This window comes from Lycorma delicatula, chromosome 4 (genome assembly GCF_047948215.1).
Source record: "Lycorma delicatula isolate Av1 chromosome 4, ASM4794821v1, whole genome shotgun sequence".
NCBI classification, from domain to species: Eukaryota; Metazoa; Arthropoda; class Insecta; order Hemiptera; family Fulgoridae; genus Lycorma; species Lycorma delicatula.
Window position 1 is genome coordinate 113,502,205 of NC_134458.1, and position 20,677 is coordinate 113,522,881.

The 20,677-nt window shown below is 29.7% G+C and overlaps 1 protein-coding gene across 6 annotated transcripts in view; it reads left to right on the top strand.

Moving 5' to 3' along the window:
• The window catches only part of LOC142323765 (mitochondrial Rho GTPase-like), a 78,799-nt gene that overhangs the window by 3,088 nt on the left and 55,034 nt on the right, over positions 1-20,677 (top strand). For all 6 annotated transcript variants that reach the window (XM_075363947.1, XM_075363946.1, XM_075363950.1 and 3 more), the window contains exons 2-3: positions 8,230-8,428; positions 18,921-19,129. In XM_075363947.1, the coding sequence (XP_075220062.1) occupies positions 8,233-8,428; positions 18,921-19,129 (405 nt within the window). In that variant the 5' untranslated portion in view covers positions 8,230-8,232. The remainder of the gene's footprint in view (positions 1-8,229; positions 8,429-18,920; positions 19,130-20,677) is intronic.

A 20,677-nucleotide genomic window follows, 5' to 3' on the forward strand; every position in this document is an offset into this window, starting at 1 on the left:
TTTACAGTGGTCCTTTGATAAAATCTTTAGGTGTGGGTATTACAGATGAGGTAAAATGATGGGATAAAATTTTTTTAAAAGTGCTAAATGTATCAACAATAGAGGTAGTTAAAAATTAAGATCATGGGATAGGATGAATAGATAAGTTTTGCACTATAGAATTGATTTGTTACTATGTGCAGAACATTTAGATAGAGCCATTATTTTAATTTTTTTTTTTTTTTGCGAAAAATGCTGTTGCATTATCATTGCCCAGGTCAAAATAATAACAAGAGGCTCCTCCTTGGATATCAAAATATTAGTGAAATATAGTTAAAACTATGATGAAAACTAAGACAATAATAGGAATAAAATTGAAATAGTGAAAGAAACGCAACAATTAGGATAATACCTATAATGCGAATAGCAAAATAATATCAAAATTTTATGACAGGTTAAATCTTATTAAGTATATTAATTCTTCTTAGTAGTAACAATATCCATCTAGTATATTCTTGTCATTTCATAGGACACTTCATATGGCCCTTGGCAATTTAAATTTGCAACATAAGGCCGCATAACATACGCAGTCCACAGGATGTGGTTGGCGCACAGTCATGCGGCAGTCGCATTGTACACAGAGTGGTGTGCTCTCCGCCGACATCAGGTATCCGTGTGTAGTTCCAGTATGTCCTAATTGCAATTGCCACAGGACCACTTCCTCTCGGCAAGTCTTTCTGCATGAAGAGTTCCATGGTAACACTGTATCTTTGATCTGTTGGAGTTTATTATCTGCTGTAGCAGTCCAATCACCTTGCCACCTGCTTCAAAGTGTATTTTTAATGGAATTAGTAAAATCTGTAGTTGTAACTTGAGTGGTGAAAGATGGTTGGCTATATGCATCTTTAGCAGCGGAATTTGCACATTCATTACCCAAGAATCCCACATGGCTAGAGATGCAGCAGAAATTCACTAATGTGTTATGATGATTTAATTCAGCAATTGTGTTATGTATTTCAGTGACAATAGCATGTTTGGAATACAAATCCTCTAAAGCTTGGAGAGCGCTATACATATTGCTGCAGATAAGGATGTGACAGTATTTTCATTTAATGATATTCAAGGCCATCTTGCTGGCATATAGTTTAGCAGTGTAGTACCAGATAGACCAAGCACATAAGTTTTGTCGTTTGCAACAAAAGTGCATGTAGCAGTATTATTCTGCTTCAACTCATCTGTGAATAACACTGTGTCTGGGTTTGTCTCTGTTAGAAAATAGTAAATTGTTTGAAAGATGTGAAGTGTTGTTAATTTTTTATTATATCCGGTGAGGTTGTAATTAAAATTAATGGGGTCGAGTCTCCATGGAGGATACAGGGATAGGTTGGGAAAATAGAAGACGGGTTAAAATGTAAAAGGTAAATTAAATGCAGGGTGAGAGCGTAAAGCCGGTGACTTTGTACCAAGTTTCAAGGCGAGATATCATATTCTGTAGAAGTTTCCCAGCTGTGGCTTTTGAACAAGTCGTGACATATATAGCAAAATCATCAACAAATAGAGAACATGAAACAGGTGGATAGAGCCATAAGTGAATCTTTCATGTTATCACTTTAATTAATTTTATTGATGTAGTATTTCAAATTCTTGTTGATACCCAAGAAGTTAAAACTTCTTTTTTGAATGTAAAGAATAAAAATAAAGTTGATATTGATTAGGTTCTTCCATATGATTTTAATTGGTAATTTACCTATTTTATAGTTGCAGTTATTGTCCCTTTACAAATTTAGTTAATGACTAAAAAAAAATTAAAATATTTTATATATATATATATATATATATATATATACTAGCATCCCCATCACAGCTTTTCCCACACTATATGCTTACTTGCATTTCCTGTCACAGTCTGTTTTTTCAATTTTATGTTTTTTTAGTCAAATAACTGAAGGCAGGTGCAGCCAGTTGTATCGCACGTATAGTAACAGCGGCAGTGGCTATGTTGGTTGAGCAGTTGCGCCATACAGTGTCCCACCCCTTAAAAAATTGAAATTCAGAAAAACCCGAAAATGATTTTTAGATTTATCTGAAGAATATTCAAGCCTAAATCTAGTGAATATTACATTTAATATAGTTGGAAATGGGGAAAATTTTCCATCATTGTTGAAAATATTTTTATCTTTTTTCACTCCTTTCACGATATAATTTCAAAAAATGTAGAAATTGGTGTTTTTAGATATTCGCATAAAGATTACACACACCAAAAATCAAGCTGATATTTTCATTTGCTACCAAGAAATTCAAAAATTAATAATTTTCTTTTTTTTTCCATTTTTACCCTTCAAACTTAGAATTTCAAAAAATTGCATTCAAAATGTGCACTTGCATTATAAAAAGAACGTGTTTATAAATTTTCATCAATTTATTTTCTGTACGTGCCTGGCATTGATTATGAATCACGTACGACTTGTTCTTTTATGTACACATGTGTATATAGATATTGGCTACTAGATCCTTGTTGTTTGTGATACAACTTTTTACAATCGCATACGGCTTTTTATAATGACATAGAATTACTTTGACACCACTAGCAGTATTCCTGGAATGTGAGTGTAACTGCTTTTATTGTACAAGTTCTTATTCATTTACTACTGTTTGATGAGCTGATTAGAAAATGTTTAATGTCATTATTTATATCATGATAGAACTGAAAATAAATAGTAGGATTAGTTACTCTAAAACTGCCTTTCTTGTTTCCATCCATAAGAGAATCTCTGCAATCATTTACAAGCATATAAATCCTGTTTCACTGATATTCATATTTCCTAAATAAATTATTTGAAAAATTACTGAAATTAGTTTCAGTAGAGATTTTTGTTTTTGAAAAACATAGTATTTTGACAAATCTCAAAGTTGGTTTTTGAAAAATTTGATTCCTGATACAGTTACTTCGATCTTTACAAAATTTTGAAAAAAATTTGTTTGTGTACTATTTTTTCAATTTTGGTAAAGTGTTTGATTTAGTAGCATAGTTCCAAAGCTTAGTAGCTAATTACTAACTAGCAGCTATTACATCTGCAGAGATGCTTACAGCTGGTTAAAATTTTAACTGAAAAACTAATGAACGACTGAAATTTCTTTCTTTTTTATAAGAACATCAGTAAAAATGAAGAACCTCATTTGAAGATTGAATGTTGAATGCTGTATTCTACATCATGAGGACCTGTTCTTGGTCCCTTTGTTCTTATCTATCAACCTTTTGCAGAATCTTTGACTATTCATTGTTATAGAAGAGATACCACTGTTTGTTTTTCAGAGATAATTACTGAACAGGATTAATAATTTTTATGTTGGTAGAAAAAAAATCACAGTAGATTGTAACTAATTAAATTTAAATATGGATATAATTGATCAATGCTTTATTTAGAATTTTCTGATGTTCCTCTTTAATGATTTGCAATGGTTTTATTTCACGGGTATTCCATTTTATTTCAACAAATGATCAGGGCATCACAATTTTTGATTTTGATAATGTTTGATATATGATAACTACCCACCTTGTAGTGGCAAAAAAATATTTTTTTATATTTAAAAAAAAAATTTCTTGAGTAATAGACTATTTTCTAACTCGCCAACTGGTAAAATCAGTCATTTTCATCACTTTTTCCATGAGCTGTAGTATCCTTATTTTACATCCTACATAGGTCAAAAAGGGTAAAGATGGAAATTCATTTTATTACATAACCAAATCTTATAATGTTTACTGAAGTTACAATTACAAATTGTTTTTTTCAAATTTTGGGCCCGAAATAAATAATGAAGGGCTTAGGATAACAGGCCTGTTTTTAACCTTTTAACTCTTAGGTACTAGTGGTACTTATAAAAAAGATTGGACTGTTACAGAGTGTCCTTTGTTAAAAAAATGGCCGCGTAATTGTAAGATTTGAAAATGTCTCATTTTTGGGGCCAAAAAACCACATGTGTCAGGTGGCAAAAATCTGAAATGTTTACATCATTAAGTACTTTTTATGTACTTTAAAAACATATACATTTATTTTGTTACTCAAAAGGGTTGACAAGTAATTAAGCCAATAAAACCTCTAAAAACACCATTCCTTCTAACTGTAAACAAGATATCCAAAAATACTGATATTATGTATTTTTTTCAGATTATAAAAATTACAACTAAACTCATTAGAATGAATAAATACTCTGTTACAGAATGATAAGTAATTATTACAAAATGATGGACAATTCAAATTCATTAAGTTGTTCAATTCACTTTTACCTTATTTCACTCCTGCTAATCGAAGTTATGAATAAATCTTACACTTTTTGATAACAAACTTAACTAACATAACTTAGTCCTGCTGCCATTTTTTAATTGAGTAAAACTGATAAATCCTCATTTGTCTTTGGTGTAATGTAGTGTCATCTTCCAGTAGTTGATAGAAAAAGCTCTGAAGGTGTGAGAATCTAAAGTATATTCCAGTTGAACCCATGTTTGATTATCCCTCAATGATTTGAATGAAGTGTCAAGACCCTGCGGATGGAAAAAGTGGTGTATTTGATATTCCTCTTCATTTTCATATATTTTGACTTCAATGACTTCGCCTTACCACCATTTACCATCGTATACGCAACAGACATAATTTTTACATTTTGGCTTTGGTAAACCTATAAAACAATCAGAAACACTAATGTTCTTGTGCACCAATACTAACATAGATGTTTCTCATTCAGAGGTCGCCCTGACTTTCAGAATACAAACTGAGAAAGGTTCTTGTTTTTGTGACTGTTGTGATTACCTGATAATGAGAACTGAGGTGTTCTTTAGTCTCATAAACATCTTTATTAGAGCAGAAAATAAATTTTATATTTTTAATATTGCTTTTGCAATAATTGTACATTTTAGAAGGTGTACAATTTGATTGTTGACTGTTCTTTGAGGGCTTGCTTTAGTCACTGTCCTTTTTACAGTTCCACCGATACCATCACATGGTCCTTTTCCATGGTATGAGGCAAAAAATGTCATTCAGTTGCAATTTCAAAATCTTCTTGATGGTAGCACAAATTTATGAATTTTTTTGTTTTTATACTGAGCTGAGCCATCAAAAAAAAAAAAAAAATTGTTTAACTTGAGATAACAGTATTCTTTATTTATAACTTGCTTTTGGAAGTGAAAGAACAATGTAGTATTGTGTTTCAAGTATTCACTTTTCACACAGTAGCTTTGGCTTTTAATTTTCCTTCTTTTAAAATATATGAGAAATGGATGTTCTGTGGCATAAGTTTTTGACCAGTGATATTACTAGACTCTTCATCCTGTATCACAAAAGGAAAATTTTGAGAGAAGTCTCCCATTACAATACATTCACTTTCCAACAAGTTTTCCTTTTTAATGTTGAGGAAATTAGCTTGTTTCTTTGTAACAAAATGATGCCGTTTTAGAATATTTAAATTTTCAGTAAGTTTATCTAAGTACTCTTGAAATGGAAGAATTTGAGAGTTACTTCACAACGGTCAACAGAAACCCACCGTTTGAAAATAATTTCAGAATCAAAATCATCCCAGCTGTCTTGCAGTAATCTGAGCACTTCATTAGTGCCTGGACATTTTCCACACTGTGACAGCATGCACATTTCGTTTTTTATATCACATATCATGGTTGAAAGGGGAATTTTATAATCAAATTTCATTTTTAGAGCAGATAAAATGTGTTTTACATTACCTGACCCACCAACCAGAACACAAAATTTAGGTCTTAAATCAGAAAATCTTGAAACACCAATTTTTAAATTATGTTTTTCTTTGAAGGCTGTTTACAGTTCTTTTAAGTTACTTAAGATAAGCCTTTTTTGAATATTAATTTTCTTCCCGTCAGCTTGTTTAACAGAGACACAATCCTTCTCACCTGGCATCATTCGGCTGTGGTCATCATTCTGGTAAAATCTTGGACACATTTAGTAACATTTTCATCAATTATGTAACTGGGTTTCTTTTTGCCGATTCGTGGCAAAATTCCACTAGTTTTAACTAATTGTTTGGATTGACAGGCTAAATACAGACTAACACTAAACTCATTGCATAAATGCTCCAGCTGCTTGGTAATAAACTTAAAATATTAATTTTTTCGTGGGTTATGTAACTGTTTTCATTTATCCTTTATTTTAATTGTTAATTCTTCATATTCCCTACCAAAATCAGCATAGTTTTGAGTACTAAACTGGTTTCTTCTTAGAAATATTTAAATCAAAGGAATCATTTAATTTACTGGTGACTGACTCTGCTATTCCTGTAACTTTATTTTTTTAAATTGGTTCCTTTGCGCTGCTTAATATCTTTGAACTTTAGTGGGGGAAATGCCATGTGCTGAACAAGCTTTATTCACTGATATGACTATAACATATTGAGGCTCAAATATATCTTGACATTCTAAATTGCTTTTTGTATAATTTTGTGTATTTTGTTTAAGCATTTTGTACACACTGCTGTGCCTGATATTAATTTTAAATTTGGATTGCTTGTTGAAAGTGTCAAAGATATTTCTCTAAGAAATTTCTTATCCAGTTAAGTGTGACAGCTAAATAGCTCAGAGCAACGTTTCCCATTAATATGAAAATATTTATCTAAACATTCGGTTTTATTAAAAGTACAGATATTCTTTGTCTCAGTACATCCGTGTTATATCAGTGATATCAGTGTATATCATGTGATATCAATGTTATTTGCTATAAACTCTAAAATACTGTGCAATACTGAAGATCTATTGAAGATCGATCTTAATAATACTTTAAGATCTAAGTCAATTTGTGACATACTGTTTTAGTGTGAATGCCAATTGAACACTCCATAATTCGTTTTTATAAAATGCAAGGGTTCTTACAGTAACATTACAGTTAGTATAAATTATAAAACTACCAATTGCACCTCACTTTGTCTTATCCCAGTTTCTCTACAGCCAAAAAATAACTTTTTTAATTAATAAAATTAAAAATAAAAGATATCGCATAAAAGAAAAGTTCATTACTAATAAAATTACTAATGTACATTACCTAACCACAGTATTAATACTAGTAGCAATACACATTGGAATCAGTAAATCTAGCATATAAGCTATATCATTAATGTATAAAATATTTTATATACTAGGCTTACATTATTTGAAAAAATACATGCTGTGAATTTTTTGGATACATTGTTAATGGTTAGAAGGAACGGTGATTTTAGCGGTTTTGATGGCTTCATTACTCGTCAACCCTTTTGAGTAACAAAATAAATTTTATATGGTTTTAAATTATATAAAAAGTACTTACTGTTGTAAACATTTCAGATTTTTGCCACCTGTCCCACATATGGCTTTTTGTCCCAAAAATAAGACATTTTCAAAATCTTAGGATTTGGCGGCCATTTTTTTTTAATGAAGGACACTTGGTAACAGTCCAATTTTTTATTTTTAAAGGTACTACTAGCACCTAAGAGTTAAAAGGTAAAAAACAGGTCTGTTATCCTAAGCCCTTCATTATTTATTTTAGGCCCAAAATTTGAAAAAACAACAATTTGTAAACGTAACTTCGGTAAACATTATAAGATTTGGTTATGCAATAAAATGAATTTTGATTATACTAAGATGAATTTCCATTTTTACTCTTTCCAAAGCGCACTTTTTGACCTCTGTATGATGTAAAATTAGAATGCTAAAGCTCATGGAAAATGTTACAAAAATGGCTGTTTTTACCTGTTGGCAAGTTAGAAAATATTCTATTACTTAGAAAAAAAATTTTTTTAAATATAAAAAAAATATTTTTTGCCCACTACAAGGTGGATAGTTATCATACACCAAATATCATCAAAATCAAAAATAGTGATCCAATAAAATTTTTGAAAATATATTGAATTAAAATGCAATACCCCTTCATCCTTCTAATCATTTGTTGTAATAATTATTATTTTATTGATTTTTTCTCCATGAACTAACATACATACCCATTCCTGATGTGATCTTTATCACATATAATTATGTACTCTGAATAAAATATTTGTTTAACTCTGTTTCATTCTAAAAAGAATGTAGCAATATCAAGTTGGGTAAGTTCTGAACAACAATCATTAAATAACATGAACATTCAATAATTGTGGTGTATATTTGAAAAATAATAATCCAGTACAATACATTAAAAACTAAACTCTAAATGATCCATTATTATATTTTCATATTCATATTTCAATATCCATTTTTATGTCTATTTTTAGAAAATGGTAGTACGTCATAGTTTGCATAAGAATGTAAGAATTCTGTTAGTTGGAGATAGAGGTGTTGGTAAAACGTCTTTAATATTATCATTAGTGAGTGAAGAATTTCCTGAAGATGTACCACCAAAGTCTGAAGAAATTACAATACCAGCAGATGTTACACCAGAACTGGTTCCTACACATATAGTGGATTATTCAGGTGATATATATTTGTTTTAAGTAAATGTATGATTAGAAGCATATGGTGACAAAATCGATAAATAACTTGCTTAGGTTTAAGTCCAATTCTCTTCCTAAATTTCATTGTTGTATTTACATTGTTTTTCAGAAATTGTCAAGTTGTTTAAAATAATAGGCTGATACTTCTTTGTCACGAGTTACACTATATTTAATCTTTCTGGAAAGATAGCATTATAGTAGCAGTCTTATCAACACATCAGTTTGGTCATTACTTATATTTTTCAGTAACACATTTGTTCTGTTCATATGTAAATAGATTTAAACTTAAACAATGTTGATGTATAACTTTTATTTGATTTTTTAAATTTATTTTGAATCTATTACAGGAAATCCCAGGATTTTGACTCATATTTTAGTAGGGTTTGGGTTTGATGTTTGTAAAACATGGTATTTTTGTTATATTTGTCATATTAAGCATGTTTTTATAATGTAATATTAGATTCTTTTATGGCAGATATTTTTATAAATTCCCGTATTTATTTGAGTTAGGCCGTTTTATTTTTATAACTTAATTTTTTGTTTCACTTGGCAACTTGAAATATTGTTGTTTGTGTGTTACTGATGTTTTTATGTTAGACCACAGTTATAATTTTTTTTCTTACTTAATCATTTCTTCTTGTCAAAGTAACCGTCTACAACCAATAGTTTCTGTAATAAACCTACTAATACTACTGTCTACATTCCATAGTCCATAAATTTTAGTCAGTAGTTCTCAAGTTTTTCTGCTCCAATTTTCTTGTAGTTTTTAGTTATTTATATTTCAGGTTCATTAGTAACTGATTCAAGGCACCATATTCCTAGCAGAAACCTGTCATTTTACAAGCAGGACAGTGTCTTGACCCAATTAGTAGAATAGTTGAGGAGCAACTGACATATGAACATACTGGAATATAATGGAAGAACAAAAGTTGCGCAAAGCAACAGGTGCTACCCATCTTGTAGTTTCAGTCCTCTTTTACTAACATTCCGAAACTTATTGACCTGCGCCCTCTCATTTTATGTCAGTTGCTATTAATATGGCATCAAGTGTGCCTGCTGTGTTTACTCAATGTGCAGTGATTGAATTCATAACAGCGGAAAACGTGAATGCCAATGACATTCATCATCTAAATGCTGTTTATGGTGATAAAATTATTGATTGAAATACTGTGAGTATGAGGGCTATAAAATTTTTTGCATCGGAAGCTGTTAAATGAATATTGAGGATGAACAGTGGTGGTCACTGTGACTGTTAAGAAGCACCAAAAGGAGGTGGATGAATTGATTCAAAATGATGTGTTTTATCAGTGCATCACCACCCGGATAAACATACTTAAAAAACAATTAGGGTACATTATTTCACGACTGGGCTACTGTAAAATCTGTTTACAGTAGTGCCATGCAAACTTACAGAAAAGAACAAACAACAATGAAAGGAATGTTGTAAATAGGTTCTGGATTGTTATTGTGACTAGGGAGATGATATCCTTTTCAATTTTGTGATGGGGAGATAAAAAAATTGAGTGCATCGTAGTGAAAAATTATAGAGCAACCCTCTGCAAAAAAAAATTCTCTTGAGGTGTTCTGAGATTCCAAACACATGTATGTGATTGACTAACCAGAAGCCAGGTTGACTGTAAATTCTGTGTGATATATAGACGTTAAAACACCTTAGGAGTGTGTGCTATATATAATCCACAGAGTCAATTCTGCAACACGGCACCACACACATCACATGAAACTGCCACAGCTCTTGTGAACGTTAAATTTTAACTTATTTCACACTACATACTTGATTACAGATTTTAAAAGTGATTACCGAGATCTACAGATTTTAAGACAGGTTAACCCTAACCTGTTTTGATGGCTAATGTGTGAAATAGTTGTCTTAAAAAAGAAATATAAATTTGGGTTCGTTTGCAACTCGTATGCGGTCTGTGTTTAGTCTTGTGCATGTGTTACACTCTATTATGTATTTAAATTTTTTTTAGTATATGTTTTTAAAATTTATTTTGCTATTTGTGTTTTTATAGCCTTTTTTTTGTAAAAGTTTTTCATAGTTAGAATTAATGTAATATTCTGTTTTCATATTTTTCTGGCAGTATTATCCTGTCTGGTAGAATTTTATTATCAATTTATCTGGTTGTAATTTCACTATCTTGTAATAAGAGATGTAGACCTTATTATATAAATTTTGCCACAAATAAAAATTATAGGTGATATAGAGTTTTAGTCAAAATAAAGTGGTCTTTTTTATCTTAACCCTCCCCCACCACAGTCTTAAATTTCAAAACATCTGATGGTTCAGTAATTAGTTCTTCATTTTAATGCTTAGATTTATTTATTGTGATTGTTAATTTTATTTTGTTAGTTTTTTAACAATTATTTTGACTAAACGATACATACAGTTCTTTTATAACTATTCTGTACATGTATTATAAAAGAAAGCTTAAAAAATTGTTGAAAATTTTTACTTTTTGATGTCATGTTTATTCTTGCAAAAGGGTCAATCCATTTGAAGTGTCCCAAAAAAAAATAAGCAACTAAATAACTATTGGTCCTGGAATAATGAAATAAAAAGCAGTTTAATCATATATCTCTTCTTTCTTTGAGAAATTGACTAATAAAGTTGAACATGAAAAATGGGGAAATTTCACTTTTGGTCTTTTTTTTCAAGAGGCAGGGATGGTATACACAATTTGTATTATTTTTTTATGTGCAGGTATATGTTAGTAGTTTTACCATAAATCGTATTAATGGTGGTATACTTACCCCTAAAGTTTTATGAATTTTTGAAAACTAATTTTTTTTTAATTCAAATTTTGGCTTCAGATAACTCTGATGGGGCTGGTGATAAAAATCTCAAATTTGCACAACTTGCAGTCTTTTTGTTGATGTTTATGGCAAATAAAAGCTTTTCTTGTGTATTGCACTAATAAAAAAGTTATAACCTCTCAAAAATCAAGAAAAACGTGTTAAAAGTGATACAATTTTGACTCGCTAAATAAGTGCTCCAAGGGGGTTTCTTGTCTTCTTTGCACTTTACATTTTTTATATATTTAGCCCCTATATTGTTGAAGTTGATGTTTTCAATATTTGTAAAATGTTTTTTTTTTTTAATTATTAATGGTAGGTCGTAATTTAATTACTTAACCAATACCAGTAACCTAATTCAATTTTGATTCAAAAATGCTTGTAAAACTTACCCAAACTGAGATTTTAATAAGCATCTTTTTTCAAGAATTAATTTTTATTTTTATATTGGTTTATTTTTGTAAAGACTATTGAAGAAAAAATAAATTTTAGCAAAATTTTAATTATTCTTCAATTAAATAGCCTGTTTTTGTAGCAATTAAAGTTTATTATTTGGTGTGTTTAACCAACAGTTGTGATGTGTCTTCTGATAATTCTCTTGAAATTGTGTGAGAATGACCCATCACTGTAGTTAGTTCAAGTGGCGTTAACTTTCTTAGGACTTTGCAGATCGGTATCCACACTGTCTTGTTAAGACTTTTGAAAAGATGTGCTTGGTCCAGCTGGGTGGAAAAATGAACCTGCACATTGTAATTTTCAAGACTAATATTTACCACTCCTTCTATCCACCACTGATTGTCAAACACACAGGCAATAGAGTCTTTTTCTTTAAATGAAAGTGGTACAATACTTGACACAGGATGATCTCATATTCCTTGGAGTTTGAATTAAAGTAACATCTTTCTGACACAGGAACATACATTTTGGTAGCTTCTAGTAGCAACAACTCTTTCACAACAGTTAAAACGGCTGTTAGAGTTTCTGATATCTTAGCTATCACATCTGATTTAATCAAAAAACACTTGATGTTTTGCAGCTTGTAATTACAAAATGAATACATTTCATCAACATTTAGTATCTGACTGTTTAATGGCCTTTACAGGCTTTCCTTTGCCACCTTTCATTTTGTTGTTCTCCCACATCATCACAGCATTTTTCCCATGGGGTGAACCAAAGAAGTGCCATTCGGCTTCAAGGTCGAAGTAAAAAAAATAAGATGTAGGTTATTATCACTAAATTCACAAATTTAAATGAGTTCTTTTGGCACTGAACCATACACTGTTTTATGACACTTTTCATTCATATAAATTCCTGTGGAACATTATTCTTCCATTGTTTTATGTGAAATTACTTGAAAATAATGTAAAAATTTAACTGATTTTAACATTTTTGAATATAATATTTTTAAGTAAAACTTATTTCTTTAATAAACACTTCCAAACAGGATGAAATTTGAGACACTTTGCAAAGATGTGAACAGGTCACTAACTAATGTCAGGTTGACCAGTCTGTAACTGGCAAAGCTAAATGATGCAACAAGCATAATATTTTTTTGTAAACCCTTACAATCACAAAATACAGATGTGCACACCATAACAAAAATGGCTGCCACAGGTAAACTGCTTAAATAAAAATTTAAAAAAATAATAATTTTAAGGTCCTGAGACGTAGGAAACAAATGGGTAAGTTTCAATTTTTTTTTTAATTGATCAAGCAAAACCTTCCTTGGGGTCACTTCAAATTGATTGACTCAAAATTATTGTTTTTACTTTGAAGTTACTTTAAGTTAAAAAGATTATTTTACACTTGTTTATTTAATTTTACATTATTATACATTTCTTGGTTTATTTTAAATGTGAGCAGGTCCAAAAAATGTTGCCTTTATCAAAAAATTGGGTATCACAAGGAACCTATGTATGCCAAGAAAAGATGTAAAGAAACCAATGCTGAGTGTGAATTGAAATTCTCTAACCTTGTGGTAATACAACAAGTACATACTCTCATTATATTGGGAGTATGTGTTATTTTAAATTTTCCTACCACAATCTTAAATTTTTGTAAGAAGATATTCTGATTGTTGACAGTACTGTCAAGCTAAATATAATTACACTACAAAAATACATATAAAGCAATGATGATGTCAGAAAATTAATGAATATCTTGCCTACAAAGACTACATTAAAATTGAAAATAAAATCATCCATTTAATTTATTTGGAAGAGATGTACTTAGAGATACAAAGTAAATTTGAAAAATTCTTAGGAATTTCCTCTACAGAATAAAAAAAAAAAGAATTGTAATCATACTGTTAATAAAAAGTTAGGTATATACAGGATGCAGTATTTAACTTTACTTGTTTTGAAAGAAGGATAACATTTTGAAAGGAGGATAAAACATTTATTATATACAGTAACAAATAAAACTGAACACATTTAAGTAAGACAGTATCTTGGATTCACAAAACAGGCTGTACATTTTGAATATAACATCATGGAAATGTCTTCCATGACAAGGCATTGCTGCCTTCTCCAAATATACTTGCCATGACATGACATAGAGCCTCCTATATAACATTAACACCATCCTGATTCAGTAAATTTTTAAGGTTTTTAATGTCATGTAGAGTGTGAGTGAAAACTTGAGCTTTCAAATACCCTCATAAAAAAAGTCTGCAGCTATAAGGTCTAGTGGATGGGACGGGGCCACACCAACAAACACCAAAAAACCAAGAGAGAAGTCATTTGGGGAAAATGTAGCATATAAAATGTTCATTGAGATTTATGACATATGGGTTGTAGAACCATACAGATGTGGTTTCCTGCTGAGACCACATTCTCACAGTATCTCAACATTTGTTATAGCAGTCAGTATTCACAGTTACAGAGACACCATCATTACACTCAAAAAAAGTAGAGCTCAGTAATTTCTTGTGCTGAAATACATATGACACAGTGGCCTTAGGGCTGTGCTTTGGCCACTTGTGGAGTTGGCATGAATTTTTAGATGCCTAGTATTTGGCAGATTTTTTTGTTTAGATAGTCGTTAAGTGAAAATATTGCTTCTCTCATGATGAGACATCTCTCAGGGTCATTGTTTATGTATGATAACAACTGTACTATCTGTTTGCAGCAGTTAATTCCTGGACAGTTTGCTACTTATACATGTAATAATGCAAGTTCTGGTGTAAAATTTGTGGTATACCTCTGTCTGAACAATTGAAGTGTTTTGAATGTCACTGCGTTGATTAACGTGGATGCTTTTCCAAGGCAGTTCTCACATGCTCAAAATGTTTAGGTGAAGAGACAGTGTTTTGACAAGTACAGGTTTTATCCTGTGTGGATCCAGACTCAAACCAATGATGCAACCATTGATTGAATATTATTTTTTGAAGATTCAGTCCCACATTGCTGATCATCACCCAACATTTGTCAAAACTCACTGCACTGATACAACCAATTTGTTTATTGTTCCACACAAAATATTTACTGCTGCACAGACCAATGTTCCATTGTTCGCTAAGTCCCATAGAATCCAGCCTCGCTGCAAGTGACCCCCTCCCATAACCCATACAAGCAGTATTGGCTATACAAAATGGGTAATGTTAAATGCAAAATGTAAAGGAAAAAGATGTGGTCGAAGTTAGAGGACCCTCTTTTTGGAAATTTGTATAAAAACTATATTAAACTACATCATTAATTGCTTCTATACCATGTTGTATTTTTAGTATTGCTTTCAAATGGTCTCTGAAAGATTCCAATAATTTAGTTGAAATCAAATTTCTTATCGAATGTAAAAAATTATTTTTGATAATATTATGATCATTTCTTATAAATTATATACTTATGTTTTTATTTTCTTGGATGAAATTGTTTTTTATGTATATTGTTGGGAATCTACTTTCTGTCGCTTATTATCTAATTCCTTATAAATTAGCTCAGTGAGTGGAAATGCCCAAAACATTTTAGTTCTTCAACGTGAGAAATGGTAACTATCCCAATTTTATTTTCTTTAATGTCTCTTATATGAAGTCTGTTCAGAAAATACCAAACTTTTTTAATTATATACCAACGCAGATATTTAGTAACGTGTGGATGACATTTTTTTTTGCATAACCTCCTCTGTAACCACATGTTATTGGATTGTTGATATCTTGTTTAGTTTTTGTGTTATTGTTATTTGAGTGCAATGTGTTTAAATGTTTGTAGCGATTTTTGTTATGTACAATTTTTGGGATCAACAATACTACGTAAAAGTTTGCGTGAAACTGGAAAAATTTCATAGAAGCATTTCAACTTTTGAAACAAGCTTATGGAGATGATGCTCTGAGTCATATGCAATGTTATGAATAGTTTTCTTGATTTAAAAGTGGTCATCAGTCAATTGAAGATGACCTTCAATCAGGAAAGTCTTCAACTTCAACTGATGACATTCACATTCAGAAAATCAACGATCTGGTGTGTGCAAATTGCCGTCAGAGAACTTGCAGAAGAGGTTAGCATCTCAATTCGATCATGCCATGACCTCTTGACTGAAAAATTGAAGATGCATTGAGTTACAGCAAAGTTTTTTCCTCATTTGATGACCGAACAGCAGAAAGAACATCGAGTGGACATTTGTCTACAAACTTCTTGAAGCCAGTGACGATGAAACATTCATGCAAAGGATCATAACAGCAAATGAAAGCTTGGTTTACGGCTATGACATTGAGACAAAAGTTCAATCATCACAATGGATCGGCAAAAGGATCTCCACGCCCCGAAAAAGCATCTGTCTTGATCCCATGTCTAAGTGATGCTCTCTGTTTTTTTTTTATCTTACTGGAATTGTGCATTTTGAATTCTTGCCTCAAGGGGAAACAGTGAACCGTGCAAACTATCAAGGCATTTTACAACAGTTATATGAAAAAATCCACAAAAAGAGACCAGAGTTGTGGCAAGACAACTCATGGTTCCTTCGTCATGATAATGCACCTGCACAATCAGCTTTGTCAATTTGTGGCAAAAATCCCTCCCTCAGCCTTCATACTCGCCAGACCTGACTCCTTGCAATTTTTTCTTATTTCCAAAATTAAAATCAGTGATGATGCCGTTTAAGATTATTGATGACATTGTGAAAAGTGTGTGATTAGGGAAGGGGAGTACTTTAAGGGGACAAGGACCAATAATCAGTAAAATGAATAATAAAGATTAACAAAAATAAAGTTCAGTTATTTTCTGAACAGATCTCATGGAATCGTCACCCACATTATTAAGATGGGTTAGTGAAACTGTTTTTTGATGTTAATTGGATCATTTACAAACACACTCCTGTAACGCATTATTCTCTTTCTAGAATAGCTGGATAAAAAAGATGTATTTTGAAAAATATTATTGGTACATCTGTAGAGTTTCTTTTATGATTAATTCACCATATTATCTGGAAGCGTGTACATGGAAATACAAAATGAAAATTTTGTAACGTATGAAGAATGCCATCTCTGACCAGGATTTGAACCTGGGACCTCTAGATGAAAGACACTATCACTCCACCATGGAGATCTGCAAATGAAATGAATATTTAATAATCTTGTAAGGATCATAAACTACAAAACTGAACGTAATTTTTAAATATTTCATAATTATTATGCCTTTTAATTTTCTTGCAATAGTTATTTTTACCCATTAAATAAAAATGTTATTATTTAATACCATTAATTTCAGTATTCATTAATAGTTTCATTTTTTCTGTGACGTATATTCTTACTGTTAATGTGGACACTTTTATAACATACTATTGCATCTGCAGACAAACTACCAAACATGTGCATATAATTAAAGTATTAAAAAAATTAAAAGTTATGACAAAAGAAGGAAGAATGATGCTCGTTGTCATATTTGATTTAAATGTAATTTTTAAAACTTATTCCTGCATGTATTTTATGATTTTTCCAAAAAGTAGTTAAAATTACAACTGAGTTTGTCAGTGTAATGGAATTTAATAAAATATTGTATACTAAAAAAATAAAAATATTTCTTACATTATAAATAATATAAATGTTATATTAAATATTTTAATATTTATTAAAATTTGATTCACCTTTCATTAATAAGTTAGAATTAATATAATATATTATCTTGATTAATGATCAGCTTGCATAATAATTTCATTATAATTTTTTTATTATTTATCCACTACTTCAATTAATAAAAAAGAATTTTCCAGACAATTTTTTATTGTAAAATTTATTTTTTTAAGTACATTAAAATTAAAACTTATTTGTTTGTTTATCTGAATGATAAAAACTTTACTAACTGTAGAATTTTATTCATCTCAAAAATTACCACTTCCAAAAATCTTAGTGAAGTAAATTTTAAAACAAAAAATATAATTAAAAAACAACGGTTATTTTACAGAGCTTTAATTAAAATTTTGTATTTTTCTAGGTTAATTTATTAAAGTAAATATTATAAAAATGAATATTCTACTAAAAGGTAAAAGAGTATGAATTGCTGAAAATAATTTGTTCACTAATGTTTTTATCAGTAAAAGTTGTTAGTTTTTACAGAACGTTTTCTGGGTTAAATAATATTTCTTATCCATTTCAGCATTTATAAATGGGTAGCATAACTTATAACAATTTTGTCATCAACAATTTTTTCATGTATGCATTTTTCTATATTGTTCTCTAATTCAAGATAAGCTTGTTTTGATTTCATAACATATTTTAAATGAAAGTGATTTTTTTATTTCTATTGTTCACAAATAAGTTTTTTCTTACAAATTCTATATTTTGATCCTGCTTTATGGTTGTTTGATTTTATCTTGATGTATACAAATTTTAAATGAAGTTGCGAATCATTTCAACATTTTATGTACACATTACTGAAAATATTATTATTAGTGTTTAAAATGATTAAGCTTGTCATGGAATTTAAATTAAATGTTGATTTCTGTGGCAGAGTTGTAACATTTCAGCTTTTCATCCAGTAAATACAAGGTTTGAATCCCAATCAGACATGGTATTTTTTACACACACAAGAATTCCCATTCGTTTTTCCCATGCACAAGTTTAAAGCTTATGTGGCGAATTAACCATCTAAAAATTAACAAAAAATTACAGCATTGGTTTGCAAAGCCAGACTTAAACTTTTAAAATTGGGTTGTTTGATAAAATTGTTTATTTTGTTTAATTTATTTATGTTTGAAATAGGGTATTTCAAAATTCAAAACTGCTTTCTTTACGTTAATGTGTCCAATGAATTCCTTGATTGGATTGTGGTTTATTCTATATCAAAGAAATATTTTATGTTAAGGATTTTAAAAATATTTATCTGAATTTGAAATTACTGAAAATTTATATTTATTTGGATTGATTTTTTCAATTTTTTAATTATTTAAACTTGTTCTTTTTTACTTATCTCTATTCTCATGATAATTAAACTTTCATTGAGGAATAGTTCATCTGATTTTTACTTCTAACAGAAAACAGATTTTGTTTATGCACATGAAAACACGTTCTCATATTTGTGCTCATTAATTTAATTTATTTTTATTATGTACCAAACGCAAAATTATGGAATACAAACACAAGTATTAGTTAATTTTGTAAATTAATATGAAGTAACTATATGTATAATAGATTTGTAAACAGTGTACTTCATTTTTGTTTTTTTTTTCAGCTGCTGAACAGTCAGATTTACAGTTGGTTGAAGAAATACAAAGAGCGAATGTTATATGTGTTGTGTATTCAGTAGAAGATGATGAGTCTATGGGTAGGGTTACGTCATATTGGTTACCTTTCATAAGAGAAACATTGAATCATTCTAATAGATGTCCAGTGATATTGGTTGGAAATAAAAATGATTTAGTTGATTATAGTACTGTTGATGTAAGATTATTTTATTTATTTTAATGTATTGTAATTTTATTTTCTTCTTAAACTCATTCATTCTTAACTGTCATATTGTGATAAAATTATAATCTTTGAAACTGCATACTTAATTATTTTTTCTTTTATTATGCTTAAGTGAAACGTTCTTATAAATATTTTTTATTGTTATTTATCGTAAAAGGTAAACTGTGTCATATTTTAATTTCAGTAATTCTTCAATATGTTATGGTATTACTAATAACTTTTTATATAATATTAAAAATCGAAAATTATTCCTGTTTTTTGATATTGTTCATCAGATTGTGATTTATTAATTATTTATTCATTAACAGTAAAAATTCCTAACATTTTAGGGATTTCACTTAAATATTTTTCTCTAATGTTTATTTATGTACTGGTGTGCACCATACACATACATACTTAGTCGAGACAGTTTCTAATAATGACATAGAATTAAAATAGGAAGTGTGTGTGATGGTAGCAAGGCATTACTGGAAATTTGTTTTTTTAAAAGTAGTTAAATGTTTCACATAAAAAACTTATTAGATGATATTTGTTTTTATCTGTGCCGATTCTATCTTTTGTAGATGAATTTTTTTGTTGCATCTGTGTTAGGTATACTGTTGTATAGACTCTTCTGAAAAATTGAGTCAAGTGAATCTAAACAACATAAAACAAATAGTATATATTGTGCATATTTTCTTATTTTTCAATAAATTGCCTAATTCATCACTAAATCTACCAATAAATTTAAATACTACTTCACATTTCCTGTACTCAAAGAATGGTTAACAGTCTTAATTTTACAGTTGGCGAGGCCTTCTTTTGTCTTAAATATTTAAAAAGTGCACAAAACAAACATAAACAAAAACTGCCCTTCTGCATTTGCATCTCTAGCATGCTTATATATGAAGGAACTCAGCAAGCATACAACAAAGGTTTCTGAAGCACTCTAATAGCCATATTTTAAACCAGTGCCTATTTCTGTGTGTCTCTCATTACTAAATTTACCACCAACTGTTCTGCATGTATCATATTATAACAAGAATTAATAGATTTTTTTATGTACTGTATAATAATGTTGACTGATACAATGTATTATAATGCAGCAATATTAATCTAATAAACATTTATGTTATTACATGATTACTGTTTTAATTTTATACTTCTGTATGGATATGCTTTAATTTGTATGTTATATAATTAATAAATACAGTAGAATCCCTCCTACAGTTTGCACATCCTGAACACTATAGACTAAAAATTATATTAAAAAAACGTAATGAATTTCAAATTATCTAGTTTTCATAATAGTAGCAACTCAGGAAATCTACAAGCACATAATTAATTTTTGCAGGTAGTTCTTGAGAATATTATTGTGATGCTTTTTTTTCTTATTGTTTCTTATTTTTGGCAAAGAAAAGAAAGTATTGTATTACTGAGAGATTAAAAGATGTGGCTCAATAAAATAATTCCCATTTCTTTACCTTTGAAAATGGAAATTTTACTAACCATAATTTACAGGTGGGTCAAGTAAAAAGGTGA